Below are 15,397 nucleotides of genomic sequence, written 5' to 3'. Positions count from 1 at the left end.
TTTGTCCAAAAGCCTTTTCAAACAGAAAAAGAACAGAGACTTCTGTGTGACGGCACACACTGCTACTTTGTTCATGATGTGCATCAGTTCCCGGCAGCAGAGCGCTGTGGTGTTTTGCCAGGTATGTAATGCTACTGCATGCCTCATCAGTCACCTCGCTATCGTCTGAATGCAAACGGACAGACATTTTCACTGCAGCAAAACTATTATCTGCTGTGCCAGTTGAAGCAAAGCTTTGGTGTGTTCCAGCCGAGCTTTTTATGGACTGGAAAAAAAAATGAAATACATAAGATAATAATCCAAATGACTGACGACCAAAACACAAACATCCACACAGAGCCTCTCCCCGCAATAAATATTCAGATTTAATGTCGATAAGTTATCAAAATATGATGTTTGTTGCTGCTTTGAGCTATAATCCACTTGAGGAAAGCAGGGTGGCACTACTCCGTGGGGTTGTGAATCACTCCCAAACCCAAACGGTGGTGGGTTGAATGAAGAAGTGGTGTTTCCAAAATGGCCACCACTCAAGTTTCCGAAACTTCAGTGAAAGAGAAGCTCATTGCTATGCAGTTGTGGTCCTCCCTTCTCTCACCATACAGCTTCCTCCTGTCCTCGGCGGGATTCATTTACAAAGCCTTTGTTTGGATAATCAACTACAGATTTTAGACAGTTTGGGCACGCCACACAGGCAAAGAGAGAAGTAAGGGGGGGGAAATGAAAAACTGAACGAGAGAAGGAGAGAATGTGTAAAGGTCTCAGAGGAGCGGAAAAGCTCTTAGTAGGAAAACCACCCGCAGCACCATAAATGGGTCTCTACTAAAGAGCAGGATGAGGATATGAAAAGTCCTCTCTCTTTTTCTCTCAGTCCCATCTCATCCAAATTGAGAAAAACAAATCATCCTCATCTTAACTATAATACACTCTCTCTGCAACAGCCTCACAGGTTAAGTACAGTGAGTCATGCACTGTCAGGTAAAGACACCACAAAGGAACACAGTCCTATTGTTGAGTCCCATTGACTGAGTTGAGTAAACACCCTATAATATACAGCATTCTTGACGAGGCTCCTAAATCAATTACAAATGGCCAAAGACAAGGTTTGCTCCGTCGCTATAGTAGAAGAACTCGTTTCTATTTATACATCACAGCTATTCAAACTTCGATTTAAAGGTGCAAGATGTAATCAAAACAAAACTAAATTTGATGCAATCATTTTTTTTTTTTTTGGTTAAAGGAATAGTTTGACATTTTGGGTTAATAATTCTGTTCGCTTTCTTGCCCCAGATGGTAAGATTGATACCACTCTCATTTTGGAACAACTAGCCTGGCCTGGCCGGGAGCAGTGACCTTCTGAAGTCGCCAGCATATCAACCATAATATCCTTTTTTTCAGATTAAAAAAACAAGATACAACATGTTTATTAGCGATCTAAAGAGCCTTTCACAGTCTTTGTGCCGAACTAAGCTAACCAGCTGCTGGCTGTAGCTCCAGCGTCAAAGAATGAAAGTGGTGTCGATCTTCTCATTTAACTCTTTGAAATAAAGCAAACAAGTGTGTCTTTCAAAAATGTCGAAGCATTCCTTTACTAATTGCTGCCATTTGTTGCAAAATATTGTTTTACAGAGTCCACCTTTCTCCATCTATGGGTTTTACTATTCACACTGACGGATTCATTCAATAGTTGGCATAGTGTGTACGATAATACGTTTAACCGAAACTTAAGCGCAGTTGCTGTTCCTCTCGGTTATGAAAACAGAGACAGAATGTGTCATTATGGCTTCCCTGAGCAGAATGATGGCTCTAAAGTTTAATCTTGATAACCTCATGGGGCGTTCAGAAAGCCATAACCGTTACCGCAAACAGGTCTGAGGGAGAAATAAAGGGAAGAGCGTTGAGATCGTCGCTCATGCTCTGTAACTGGACTGACGTTGGCGGGGGCAGATCAAGTCTTTATATGATTTATCACACTATTTAGCCACATTTTGGAACAACAATAACATTACGGGAAGCTCTGTGCTCTTCAAAATACAGAGGAAGAAGCTTAGGTTAAAAGTCAATAAAAGTGCTGAAGTGTTTGATTTGCTAATACATGAAACACTGTGGGCAGTGTCAACATTTTGTCCAAAAGTCCACACACACCGAGAATGTTAAATGCATCGCCATGAATTCAAGCAAGATATTGCCACAGAGATGGCATTTGTTGTTAACTTTTCATTTCCAGTTATGGCACTAGAGGAAGTTAGTCTCAGGCTGGGAGAGATATTGCATTTCTATGGGGAATGAAATCAAACATTTTTTGGAAAATAAAAGTTGAAGATGCATAACGCATGAACAATAATGAAGAGAGCCAGGTATGAGTTTGGGCACCAATAGCAATCATGCTTGTTGCTGTTGGAGCTGAAGCTTCTAGAAAGCTCCAGCCTGGTTAACTTTAGTCCGAGACCAATGGTTTGCAATGTGGGATGAAATGGAATGCTATTCACCATGATCTGCACCTGTCCATTCTTGCAGGAGTCTGGCGAGTTTTCGCTGTCGTCTTTACATCCCCCCATCCTACAGCGCACCGCATCCTGCACCTGAAGGGGCAGAATAAGAGAATGCATGGGGGGAGGGGAGGATCATTATTATAGAGAGGAAAAGTAGGAGGGGGAAAAGAATGACGAAGAAAAGGAAGGGAGGATGCAACGGAAAGAAGTTAGTGGAGGAACTTTTACTTCAGTTAGTTTGGCAAATGGAATATGGGGAACTCACTCCCTCAGACATTTTATGTTCTTCGTCTTTATATTTCTGCAATGACAGATGTTCAGTGAATAACAAATTACGTAAATAATGAAAGTAAACGGAAAAGCTATATTCTTCACAAAGTAGCTCAGCTTGTAGCTTATATGTACATATGACATATGTAACAGTCGCACAGCAGTTCTTCAAAGTGGCCTATTTGAGCCCTGTGAGATCAGTGGCGCTCAGTCCAAATTAAAAGCAATAGCGCGGTGTATCGTGTATTCTAACCCGTGGGCCTTTCCACTGCCACTGGTTTCCTTTTTCCTCCTACATGCGGCATCGTTGCAAACACACACCAGCCCACCGTCAAAGGTTGAGATATTATCATCTTCAATCTCGCTGGGTGGTCTCATCTGTATGTGTGTGTGTGTGTGTGCCGCTAAGGATGTAGTGGATTGGGGAAGAATCCATGTCGGATTAATACTGCATGGGCTGGGGTATTGCCTCCATTGTTTCTTTCCATCCGTCTCTTCTCTTTATGTCCACACTCATCCTCGGCACGCATTTGTTTCCCGCGCTCTGTTGGTGTGAGTGTCTGTTGGCAATGTAGCTCATTCTGACTTCAAAGTGAAGAGCCCCTCTGTGTCCATACCTCTCCCTCTACCTTCATCTGTATTTCTTCCTCCCCTACCATCATCCCCCTGCTTTTTTCCCCCCAGAGATCTCTGCATGCAATTTGTGTTTTCGACACTCCTTCCTCTCCTCACTGAACTAAGTCCCTTCGTCACCCCTTTCTCACAATACACCTTATCTTTCACATCTCTCCTCTGCTGCTGCCTCCAAATCACAGCTCCTGTTAAAACTGCAGATGTTCGTTCGTTCACCTTCTCCTCGACTCAGCAGGCCACCTGTGCCACCTTCACATACAACGAGCGCTATCAAGGAGCACTGCGCGGCACGTTTTTTGTCTGTTCTTTACTTCACATAACATCACCCTTTACGCTGCCTTCCCTCTTGTTTCCCCCCCGTAATGCTTCCTAATTCTCCGCCTTGTCCCTCCCTCCCTCCCTCCCTCCGATGTGCCGCACCACTCTGCCTGTTGTTCAGCAGCTGCGAAGGATTTATGCAGGGGATTTTCACACATTTACAATAAAAAATTCCTGGATTTACTATACCCTGATCCCTGCCGCTTTTGTGATATTGATTTGATGCAGCTAAGCATTCCAGAATTCACTTACACTATGCAGTGCATTCAATATCTCTTGGAGAAAGGGAAGTCTGTGTGTGGTGTACATGCATCGGCAACACATTCATGGAAAACTGATGACATTGTAAATCTATTAATTGTAGCAAGTGCAATCGTGGGTTAGACCATGGAAAAATGTGTGTGTGTGTGTGTGAATGTCTGTCTCAAGGGCATGACTACATGTATGCGGACAATGAGTTTAAAATTCTGCATCCCCAGGGGCACAGCAAAGCCTGTGGCATAAAAGGCACTGGGGGTATTAGTTAGGGACTTAGAGTCTTATTCCATACAGCATCTTGGTAAGCTCCTTAAAGCAGCCTTGGACAATACTGCACTATCATACTGCATTATGGCGAAGAAGCGCTGCAACATAGGACACAAATACCGTGCTAATCCCTCTCATGTCTGATTCGCCTGTGTACTGCCGCGACTTCAGAACCGACCCGGAAACTAACGTGACATTTGCGAACACGAACCCCACCTGTCGAAGGCAGTGAATGTTCTGCGAGGTCACTTCGTGGTGCTGATTTAAAAATATATGAGCTCAATGTGTCTGGGATCCACACGGCGGCTTAGCAGGAGGAGGAAACCGGACTCACCTCTCGGCGCATTGCACAGTGGACGGTGATGATGACAAAACCTTGGACAGAGTCAAAGACGGCAAAGAGCACCTGGAGGGGACAAGAAATATTTGCTTGTGAATTATTGCCGTAGTGGGTTTCAAACCTAAACTACGGCGCCCCCGTTAAAGTTATTATGACATTTTTACTGTTTTCCCGACATGAAAGACATTCTAATGTGGAACAGCTAACCACAAAAAGCATTAAAAAGCATACGGCTGCTTACATTATGCAGAACAATTTTAGGAAGAAAGTGTATCGTGTTACCTAGACAACCAGCAACCTTGAGCTTTCTTTGCAGAGCAATCTACTTCTCTAAGGCACTCCAACCACTGTAATATCATACCCTGTGTTAATACTGTAGTGGAATGACTCAATGATCACTAGAGAAACACTGTCATGTTTATTCATAATCAATCTTCATAGCCGTCCATAGACCATGTGTCTGCTGATGATCCCAACACAGTGGGGATTGTAGGTTCTTTTTTGTTTGTACTTTTTTTAATGGTGATCCTATTTTTTTCTTCTTCTTTTGCCTATTCTCTATGTACACTTTGCATCATTCAGCAATAAACATTTCGTCTTCATGGCCAAATGTAATAAAATTACGAAAAAACACATTTTTATGTCAGAGTGCCATACCCAATTTTAATTAAAGCTGATTTTTCAATGATGCTTCACTGGTGTACGTTTGTTGGTAACGGTGTGTGAGCGTCCGCGAGTGTTACTGAGATACATCACCTGGAAGAGTGTGGAGCGCCGGTCGGTTATGGCCAGCACTGCTGACATCCAGGTTAATGCTAACAGGGGGAGAACCACACAGGAGCTCCACAGAGACGCCCTGCCAGAGAAAGAGACAGCGATGCAGACACAGAGAGGGGGCACAGGAGGGGAAAGAAGGAGAAGTAACAGAGGGTTCAGTCTCAAACCGGACCAGCCGGTTTTGGTAAGTCACATAACTCGATTTCTCACCCACACACACACACACAGACACACACACACTCACACAGATCATTCTTAAGAGTCAATGGTGGGCAATTTGAAGCCGATTGGCACAAAAAGGGTTTGGATCACAGTTTATACCTCAACTGAAAAGTGGAAGATGATGTGTAATCATGTAGATACATAGTTACGAGACTGACAATTGCTCACAATTACATGGTTGATGCCACGCAAGTGTCATGCTGGTGGACTGCGAGACGATAGGGCCAACACGGACGGGGAAGACAGGCCACTGACAAGTACTGACATGGGGGCTTCTGCGGAGTCAGTGTGTGTGTGTGTGTGCAGACAGCAGTTTAAAATGTTCATGCTGTTTGAGCACATATTCCTGGTTTTATAACCGTCAGTCTGACAGACTGACTATGCGGAGAAATATGCACGCCCCTTTAACATGTGCATGTCCAAGGCAATGAATAAAAGAGAAAATAGAGCAATAAAGCCAAAGCTGTGCTCGTGTTAATGTGTAAACGTTCCAGCTGTTGTTGACTGTGTTTTTTAACCGCACAATATGGTTCAGTACAGCCTACCTTCTATGTGAAAAAGACACTCTCTAATACTGAAAGTGTACCTCGTCATACTTAATAAGTGTTTTTTTCATGAGCGGCTGGATTTTCAAGTTCTACAAAGGCATTAGGATGGAAGGAAATATGGGGAGAGCATATTTTGTCACACTTTTAAATGGTGGTTATCGCTTTCTGGAAATGACTTCCCAAGTTATAGTCTTTAAAGCTTTATCAAGACACTTTGGGACTTATTTATTTATAGACCAGGCTTACAACTATATAATAATGATACAGAGAATAAGGGAGTGTGTAATACCAGCAATATTTAAGCTGAATTCTTGTGTTTGAATGCTATTTCCGTAAACACAGAAATATTACGATTTCACACGAGGATTTCTGTCAGCAGATTATTTGAGGGACTTCCCAAATAAACAATATACTGCAAACAGATGGTAGAAGTGCAGTAATGTGAACATAAATGGTCTATTTAATAACAGACCACATGCATTTGGCAATGATGTAGGTGGATCTGAGATCAGAGAAGCCGTGTGAAAGAAAGTCAATAATGGCCCTGTGTTTTCCCAGGGACGACAGGTAACTGATACAAACTTGTTACTGCAAATAGGCAATTTCATCCCATTAGCGTTCAATCGTGAAACGACACAACCAAACACAGAGTTCCTACTTTCAACAGAGCGCTCTTCCAAAGTAAACACAAAGCCATAATGAAAGATTTGCACAAGGAGTTACCAAGCAGAGCATTGTTTGCAAGAGTAAAATGGAAGGAGGGTCTTTCATTAACAGATATGCGGCTCTGAACAAGAAACCATGACAACAAGGCTTTTATTCAGATTGCAAAAATGCCATCTGTCTTTTTCTTGTTACACTGTAGTAGCACCTTTGAACATGTCCAGACCCAATAGGAGATGCTGGTAGGGAGACTGCAACATTCTTTAAAAGTGCAAGATCTGGGATTTGGAGCATTTTGGCTGACTCTCAATGGACCTCAACATGTCGACGGTGAGCATGGCGGCTCATAGCAAGCAGTACTAACCGAGCTAACAGTAAAAACTACATTGAATGTGCTGACAGAGCTGACACAGTTCACCTCAAGGGGGGACCCGGAGGGTGGGTGCTACACTTCTACAATGATGCCTTTGGTCGGGACAAGCCAAGATATTAGGACTTTTAGTGGGACTAAAAGTTCCAAAAACATTGGATTATAGCATGTGTCATTAGACCTTTTAAACTCCACAACCCCCGTAAGTAATCCAGAGCCACACTCACATTTTAAGACTACTACACTCAGAACAATTAGACAATGAATTTCATCATTGGTCGCCCTAAGACGTGTTCACTACATATTCTGAAAGATGGTCTAAGCAGAACAATTTAAATGCATGCAACTCCAGTATATATGGAATAATGTTGGTAGGTTACACTCCTTACATGCTTTGCCAGTGTTTCTTCATTCCCTTGCTTCACCGATATATCTGAAATATGATGTGTTCACTGTGAACACCATCTTAAGGTGGTGAAACCGATATGACAATTCACCACATTACCTAATATAATGAGAGCCACATTTATAATGCAGCACAGTGCAATGCATTATTCCTGACATTCAACTGCCCTGGTGTGTTAAGCCTCTGCAATACTGCACCAAAAACAAGTTAAAACAAACTGTAAAAATGATTCACAAACACTGTGTGACACAGGTCACGTTTGCTCTGCATGACCTGAGGAAAATCCACTTTGGATCAAAACATGCTCTCAGTACATGACAACCCAGAGATCAGACCAGGAAGCAGAGTTGCAGTCTTACACACTCCTCTGAGCTTCCATTAGAGCAGTTACTCACGCAAAACCACATAGAGACTGTGTCTGCCCCACGGCCACTTAAATGAATTCAATCAAAAATAAACGATCGAGGAGTTAAACAAAATAACTTAATCAGAGTTAAAACTACCGCAACAGTACAACAAAATAGGATAATTAAATGTGGACTCTTAAATATCAGATCTTTGTCATCTAAAGCTCTACGAGTAAATGAGCTAATATCAGATAATCATATTGATTTATTTTGTCTTACTGAAACCTGGCTGAGTAATGATGAATATGTCAGCCTAAATGAATCAACTCCTCCAAGTCATATCAATACTCACATTCCTCGAGGCGCCGGCCGAGGAGGTGGAGTAGCAGCCATCTTTGACTCTAGCCTATTATTAACCCCTACACCTAAACTAGACTATAACTCATTTGAAAGCTTGGTCCTTAGTCTTTCACACCCAACCTGGAAAACAATACAGCCAGTTATATTTGTTACAGTGTACCGGGCCCCAGGTCCGTATTCTGAATTTTTATCAGAATTTTTTCAGTTTTTATCAAGTCTCGTCCTTAAAACAGATAAAGTAATTATTGTACGTGACTTTAATATTCATGTCGATGTCGAGAACAATAGCCTCAGTACTGCATTCATTTCATTATTAGATTCGATTGGTTTCTGTCAGAATGTACAGAAACCCACTCACTGTTTTAACCACACTCTCGACCTGGTTCTGACTTATGGCATTAACATGGAAGATTTAATTGTCTATCCACAGAACCCTCTTCTGTCGGACCATTATCTAATAACCTTTGAATTCTTACTAACGGAGTGTACACCGTTAAGCAAGAGTTACTACACTATATGTCTATCTGATGGTGCCGTAGCTCAATTTAAAGAAGCGATTCCGTCTGTATTTAACTCGATACCATGCTTCAACATAACAGAGGACTCCTGTGCTAACTTTAGTCCTACCCAGATTGATCATCTTGTCGACAGTGCTACAAGGTCACTTAGAAGGACACTAGACTCTATTGCTCCTTTAAAAAAGAAGTTGGTAAAACAAAGGAGGTTCGCTCCATGGTATAACCCTGAAACCCGCAAATTAAAGCAAACACCGCGACAACTTGAAAGAACATGGCGTTCCACTAACTTGGCAGAATCTCGGTTACTCTGGCGAGACAGTCTTAAGACATATAAGAAGGCCCTCCGTAATGCCAGAGCAGCTTATTACTCATCGTTAATAGAGAAATAAGAACAACCCCAGGTTCCTCTTCAGCACTGTAGCCAGGCTGACAGAGAGTCACAGCTCTGTTGTGCCGAGTATCCCTATAGACCTCAGTAGCAATGACTTCATGAACTTCTTTAATGATAAGATTATAATTATTAGAGAGAACATTAATAATCTCCTGCCCTCGACCGATCTTTCCACAAATAGAGTAACCTTAGAAACAGCTGTAAACCCTGATATATGTTTAGATGGCTTTACTCCCATTGGCCTTGACAAACTGACTTCAACAATGTTTACGTCTAAACCTTCCACCTGTCTCTTAGACCCTATACTGACTAGGCTGCTTAAAGAAGTGCTACCATTAATTAGCACAACTTTATGAGATATCATCATCCTGTCTTTAGTAACAGGTCATGTACCACAGTCCTTCAAAGTAGCTGTGATTAAACCTCTTCTTAAGAAGCCCACTCTGGATCCAGAGGTGTTGGCCAATTATAGACCGATCTCTAACCTTCCCTTCCTCTCTAAGATCCTTGAGAAAGCAGTTGCAAATCAGTGGTGTGACTTTCTGTGTAACAATAGTTTATTTGAGGATTTTCAGTCAGGATTTAGAAAGCATCATAGCACAGAGACAGCTCTGGTAAAAATAACTAATGACCTTCTAATCGCATCAGACAAAGGACTCGTCTCTGTTCTTGTCCTGTTAGACCTTAGTGCTGCGTTCGACACTATAGACCACTACATCCTGTTGCAGATACTGGAACATTATATTGGCATCAAAGGAACCGCACTGAACTGGTTTGGATCCTATTTATCGGATCGATCTCAGTTTGTTTATGTAAATGATGAAGTCTTGATGAAGACCAACGTCAGTTATGGAGTTCCACAAGGTTCTGTGCTTGGACCAATCTTGTTCACCTTATATATGCTTCCTTTAGGCAGTATTATTAGAAAACACTCTATAACCTTTCATTGTTATGCAGATGATACTCAATTATATATATCGATCAAACCAGACGAAACCAACCAGCTCGCTAAACTGCAAGCGTGTCTTAAGGACATAAAAATCTGGACGACCTGCAACTTCCTGATGTTAAACTCAGACAAAACTGAAGTTATTCTACTAAGAACACCTCCGAAATCAGTTATCTAATGATATAGCACTGGCTCCCTGTAAAATCTAGAATATAATTTAAAATCCTTTTACTTACCTACAAAGCCCGAATTGGTCAGGCTCCATCATATCTTAAAGAGCTTATAGTACCATACTGCCCTACTAGAGAGCTGCGATCCAGTGATTCAGGGTTACTTGTGGTTCCTAGAGTCTTAAATAGCAGGATGGGAGCCAGAGCCTTCAGTCATCAAGCTCCTCTTCTGTGGAACCAGCTTCCCGTTTCAGTCCGGGGGGCAGACACACTCACCACATTTAAGAGTAGGCTTAAGACTTTCCTCTTTGATAGTGCTGATAGTTAGGGCTGGCTCTGGCTTGCCTTGGACCGGCCCATGGACAAACTGGTAGAAGCAAAAACTACAGGGGGACTTCCTACACTGAGCACCTCTCTCCTCCTCTTCTTCACCTCCGTCTGTATGCATTGATGTCCCATTAATGCTCATTACTAACTTTACTTCTTCCCCGGAGTATTTGTGCTTTCTCGCCTCACAGGATGACCGCAGTTTTATCTGGACACTGGTTCTTCAACCAGCCATGGCCCTGCTGACACCTACTACGATCTTCATGATTAACATTATTAATCCGATTACCGATACCATTAATGCACAGTACTGATTTTGTCTCTTCCCCGGAGTCCTTGTGCTTCCTCTCCTCACAGGTTTCCATGGAGCATGGTTTCATCTGGACCCTGGTCCTTCCTCCTACCATGGCCCTGCTGACTCCAACTGCTAATATCACTTGTATTATTACTCACATTACTGTTTCATACTACCGATACCATGAATGCACATTATTGACCTGCTTCTTCACCAGAGTCTCTGTGCTTTCTCGCCTCACAGGTTCCTGTGTATCCGGGTTTAGCTGGACCAGGTGTTGCCTCCTGTCGTGGTTGTGTCATACATTGAATGTGCTGTAATTACATTGCATGTGTTGTAATTCACTATCCTGTTCTACACATGACATCATTGCACTTCTGTCCATCCTGGGAGAGGGATCCCTCCTCTGTTGCTCTCCCACAGGTTTCTTCCTCTTTCCTCCCCGTTAAAGGGTTTTTGGGGAGTTTTTCCTGTTCTGATGTGAGGGTCCCGGGACAACAGGATGTCAAATGTGTACATATTGTAAAGCCCTCTGAGGCAAATTTGTTATTTGTGACTTTGGGCTATACAAAAATGAATTGAATTTAATTGAATTTAATTAAATAGTGATGGCTTGCAGTGAAGGCTTTTTCCATTTCTTTAGTTTTTTTTCATACAAGTCTGAATGTCATCCTGCATCATTACAGACAGGCCGAGATTAAAAGGATGGAGTCAGAGAGGATGATGGAGAGGAAGAGACAGAGAGAGAGAGAGAGAGAGAGAGAGAGAGAGAGAGAGAGAGAGACAAATAGAAAGATGAAGATGGACTAACATGGCGCTGCTGGCAGTCGAGCTGGACAAAGCGGTGCTCGATATCACGCCACACTTGGAGCATTTCAGGAGCAGTCGGCTACGCGCCTCCGCTGGGACACTTTAGGACATGTGCACACACACACACACACACACACACACACACACACACACACACACACACACACACACACACACACACACACACACACACACACACACACACACACACACACACACACACACACACACACACACACACACGCAGCCATGTGGGGAGGAGAAGAGGGAGTGTGGAATGTGTGGAAACACAGTAGTTCCAGTAATGGCAACAGGTGAATGTGAAGGTGCCATAGGTGCAAAAAGAACGAGAGAGAAAAGAAGAACAAGTGGACACGACACAGAGAGGGTGGGGAAAAGAAAAAGGGGGGAGGGAGAAAAGAAAGAAAGGCAAATTAAAAACAGATCTTAAAAAGTAGCAGCAATGAATAACAGTCAGAATACAAAGATTGATTCAGAGCAAGTGTGGAGAGAAAGTGAGAGACGGACAATGCGATGTTACAGCAGAATAGTGTGGATTAACAGAATACAGTGACACAGAGAGGAAATACACCAACTATCTTATTCCATCAGGGCTGTGCAAAATATAGCTTTATCAGGGCGAAAAGGAAGAAAAAGACTTTGGGTTGTTTACTTACAGTTGACTACTCAGACAGAGAAACAGTGTGCGTGTTTGTGTGTTCATGTGTATGTATTGTCTACCGCAAGTGGAGAATGATGGGGCCATGCACGGGCTATGCTACATTAGCGTCCCATCACAGCTCATTGCCTCAGCGCCAGCCACATCCCCACGGCTTCATCAGGAAATACATTTGGATAATGGCAGCCTGTCCTGTTAGCAACACGAGCAGCTACTGTGTGTGGCAGCGCTTAGATATGCGTGCGCGCCTACAAACACACGTCAGAGAATCTGAGAGGGAATGTGATCAACACTCGGATAACAGCAAGGACTTAGCCTGTAACAAAGAAGGGTTCATGTGTTTGTGTGTGTTTGCGCACACCAACCGGTTTAATCTCAGTTGAATCAAATGTTAACAAAAGCTTATCAACCCCCCAGCGAGCCAATCGGTAACATTAACCCTTGCAGCTATACACAAATTGTCAATTCAAATTTGTGCAGGAGACAGACATTGGAGGAAATGTTATGAGATAGAGAGACAAATAGGAAGAAAAAAAGAAAATCAATAGCAATGGAAATGAAAACATAGATTTGGCCGCGTGAGCTGAGGAAACCTCATAGAATTAGCAAAGATGATGAACAACCACCAACTGCTTTAACATAAGTAATGTTCTAGGTGGATGCATGCATGTCTTATATGTATGCACATCAGATTTGTGCATGTCTGACAGAAAAAACAGATTTCAATAGATGTCAGCCACATAATCCTGGTGTATAATTACGTTTCCATCTGCCATTGATTTTCATATCAACCATATTCTCCCATGTCACATAATACTGAGAAAACTAGCCGTGGAAGCGATTGTGAAATGCTGATGGATTTCACAGAGCAACAGAACATAACAGATGTCTTGTCATTTTGACGCCAAATTGGACCATATTTCTTTCTTTTTTTCGGGAGGCACAGGTGCAGAAGTAGGTGTGCGTTCAGAGACCCTTGAAAGCAGTTGGTATTGTAAGAAATTTGAGCAAAACAGGGGTGATTAGTAGATATAATAGTGTTTAATAATTCATAATTAAGGTTCATAATTAGTCATAATCATAAGGGTTTTGGGAATGCATAATTAAGAAAAACATAAAGTGTTGTAGGATTATACAAGGGAGTAAGTCATAACTGACAGGATTTGAATGTGTTTGTTGCAGGCAGAGCGAGATGCAGAGACAGGCGTTTACTGAGGAGTGAGCGTAGGCAGCCAATAAAAATGGAGATAGATAAAAGGGGAGGAGTCGCGAATGAATATAAGGGAGGGGATAGTCAAGCGTTTTTCCTCTCCTGTTACGTAGAAGTCCTGGGAAGACGTGTTGTCCTGGGACGGGGAGAGGTTTTTTCCAAGGGGGGGGGTTCATTGTTTAATATTTCAAAGATTAATGTACACCATTGCATAACTGTAATTGTAACAGCAGGATTAAAATCCTTTCTGACGGTGAACCAGTTTCGGTAACGTTTTTAGCGCCGTGTTGCTGAAAAGCTATCAGTACCACGTGTGCTGGCCTGCCACACGCTCCTTGGGGGAGGACTTTTTCTCCACAAATTTGGCGAGCCAGCCAGGAGGTAGCTTGCGGGACGAGACACGGATGCTGGACGGCATCGGCCACCTACATCTCCAAGGCGCCAATACAAGGTAAGAACAGCACCTAACGAAGTCTGTCTAGGTAGTTATAGGACAATTTAGTTGGAGATGTGGCCGGCCGGTGTTGGCCCTGCTAACGTGCCTTTGTTCTGTGAGAAGGTGTGAAAAAAAAAGGCGCGTGTGTGCAGGCTGTTTTGAGCTGAGCTAGCTGCAGTTTGCAATGAGAGTATATTTGTAGCATGCATTAAAGGGACAAGTCAAGAGTAAAAGGATCCTAAGAATTAATTAAAGACGGACAGCGCTGTGTATGTATGTAAGTAAGTAAATCATCACATTTGTACCAAGCAGTTGATTAGCTAGAGCGGGCTAGCTTTGCATCGCTCTGAGATCCTCCAGCTCTGGGGTGCATGGCTGGGTTTGTGCTGACAACTGTTCAAAAGCAGGTATGTAACTTGGCGGACTGAAATATTGTGACATTCCGGCTTTAGCTTGCAAACCTTTGCGGGTCTCGTGCATGAATTTTCGGGTCTCGAAAACATACGCTGTGTAGAGAGCTAAGCTAGCGGGAGTTAGCTTCTGAGGCTGTGGTTTCAGGAAAGACACACTCGCTTGTTTTGGCTGTGAATGTATAATTAGAGAGTCGTGTGGATGATTCAGAATACGTAGAATAACGGCTTTTGGCGGTACTAGGCGGACTGGGCGAGTGGGTGACGCTGGAAGTGTATAACTCGTGATCAAACGTAACAATGACCTCGGGTCTGGAGAAGCTGAAAGCCGGTTAACTGGAGGTTTAAGTTAAAATAAAACAATAATACGTGTGACTAGTCTGTGTTTTAGCAGCGTGGAAATACGTTTAAACTGATGAATAAATAAGTCCAATAATACGTGTGACTAGTCTGTGTTTTAGCAGCGTGGAAATACGTTTAACATGATGAATACCGTTGCATGACCTGTGGTAGCTGTGTGAGGAGCTAACGTTGGCTACGACGTAGCTCCGGGTTTATTGTACTGTGTATGAAAAATAAAAGTGCTTGTAAAGAAAATAACTGCTGGAGTGTGAGAGGAGACAGAAGGCGTATGAGTGAAAATAAAGTGTGGGATTTTGGTGAAACTTGTGTGTGCGTATGCTCCATCAGAAGCTCCGTTTTTGCTGTTAGCATTCCGTTAGCATATTCCGTTAGCATTTACGTAGTATATTTGCTGGCAAAGGCTGAATGTAAACAGGAAGGTAGATAAACCGTAGAAGAAGAAAACGCCAGAAAGCAACTCCACCAACTAGTGACCAGGAGGAGTAACTGCTAGTTAATGATAATAATAATATTAAACCTAGTGTTTTGAATCTGTCATTACATTAGTACTAAAAAGGCTGACATCTGGTGG

The 15,397-nt window shown here is 42.7% G+C and overlaps 1 protein-coding gene across 1 annotated transcript in view; it reads right to left on the bottom strand.

Annotated features, from left to right (window-relative positions):
• adgrb2 (adhesion G protein-coupled receptor B2) overlaps positions 1 to 15,397 on the bottom strand; it is a gene marked incomplete at both ends in the record, with an annotated part of 133,520 nt that overhangs the window by 20,117 nt on the left and 98,006 nt on the right. The window contains 4 exons of the mRNA XM_079288475.1: positions 2,487 to 2,579; positions 4,570 to 4,641; positions 5,332 to 5,431; positions 11,730 to 11,828. Coding sequence (XP_079144601.1) covers positions 2,487 to 2,579; positions 4,570 to 4,641; positions 5,332 to 5,431; positions 11,730 to 11,828 — 364 coding nt within the window. The remainder of the gene's footprint in view (positions 1 to 2,486; positions 2,580 to 4,569; positions 4,642 to 5,331; positions 5,432 to 11,729; positions 11,829 to 15,397) is intronic.

The sequence above is a fragment of the Melanostigma gelatinosum genome, assembly GCF_949748355.1.
Source record: "Melanostigma gelatinosum genome assembly, chromosome: 17".
NCBI lineage: Eukaryota > Metazoa > Chordata > Actinopteri > Perciformes > Zoarcidae > Melanostigma > Melanostigma gelatinosum.
Note: the sequence above shows the minus strand (reverse complement) of the source record. Positions and strands in the feature narration are given on the sequence as shown.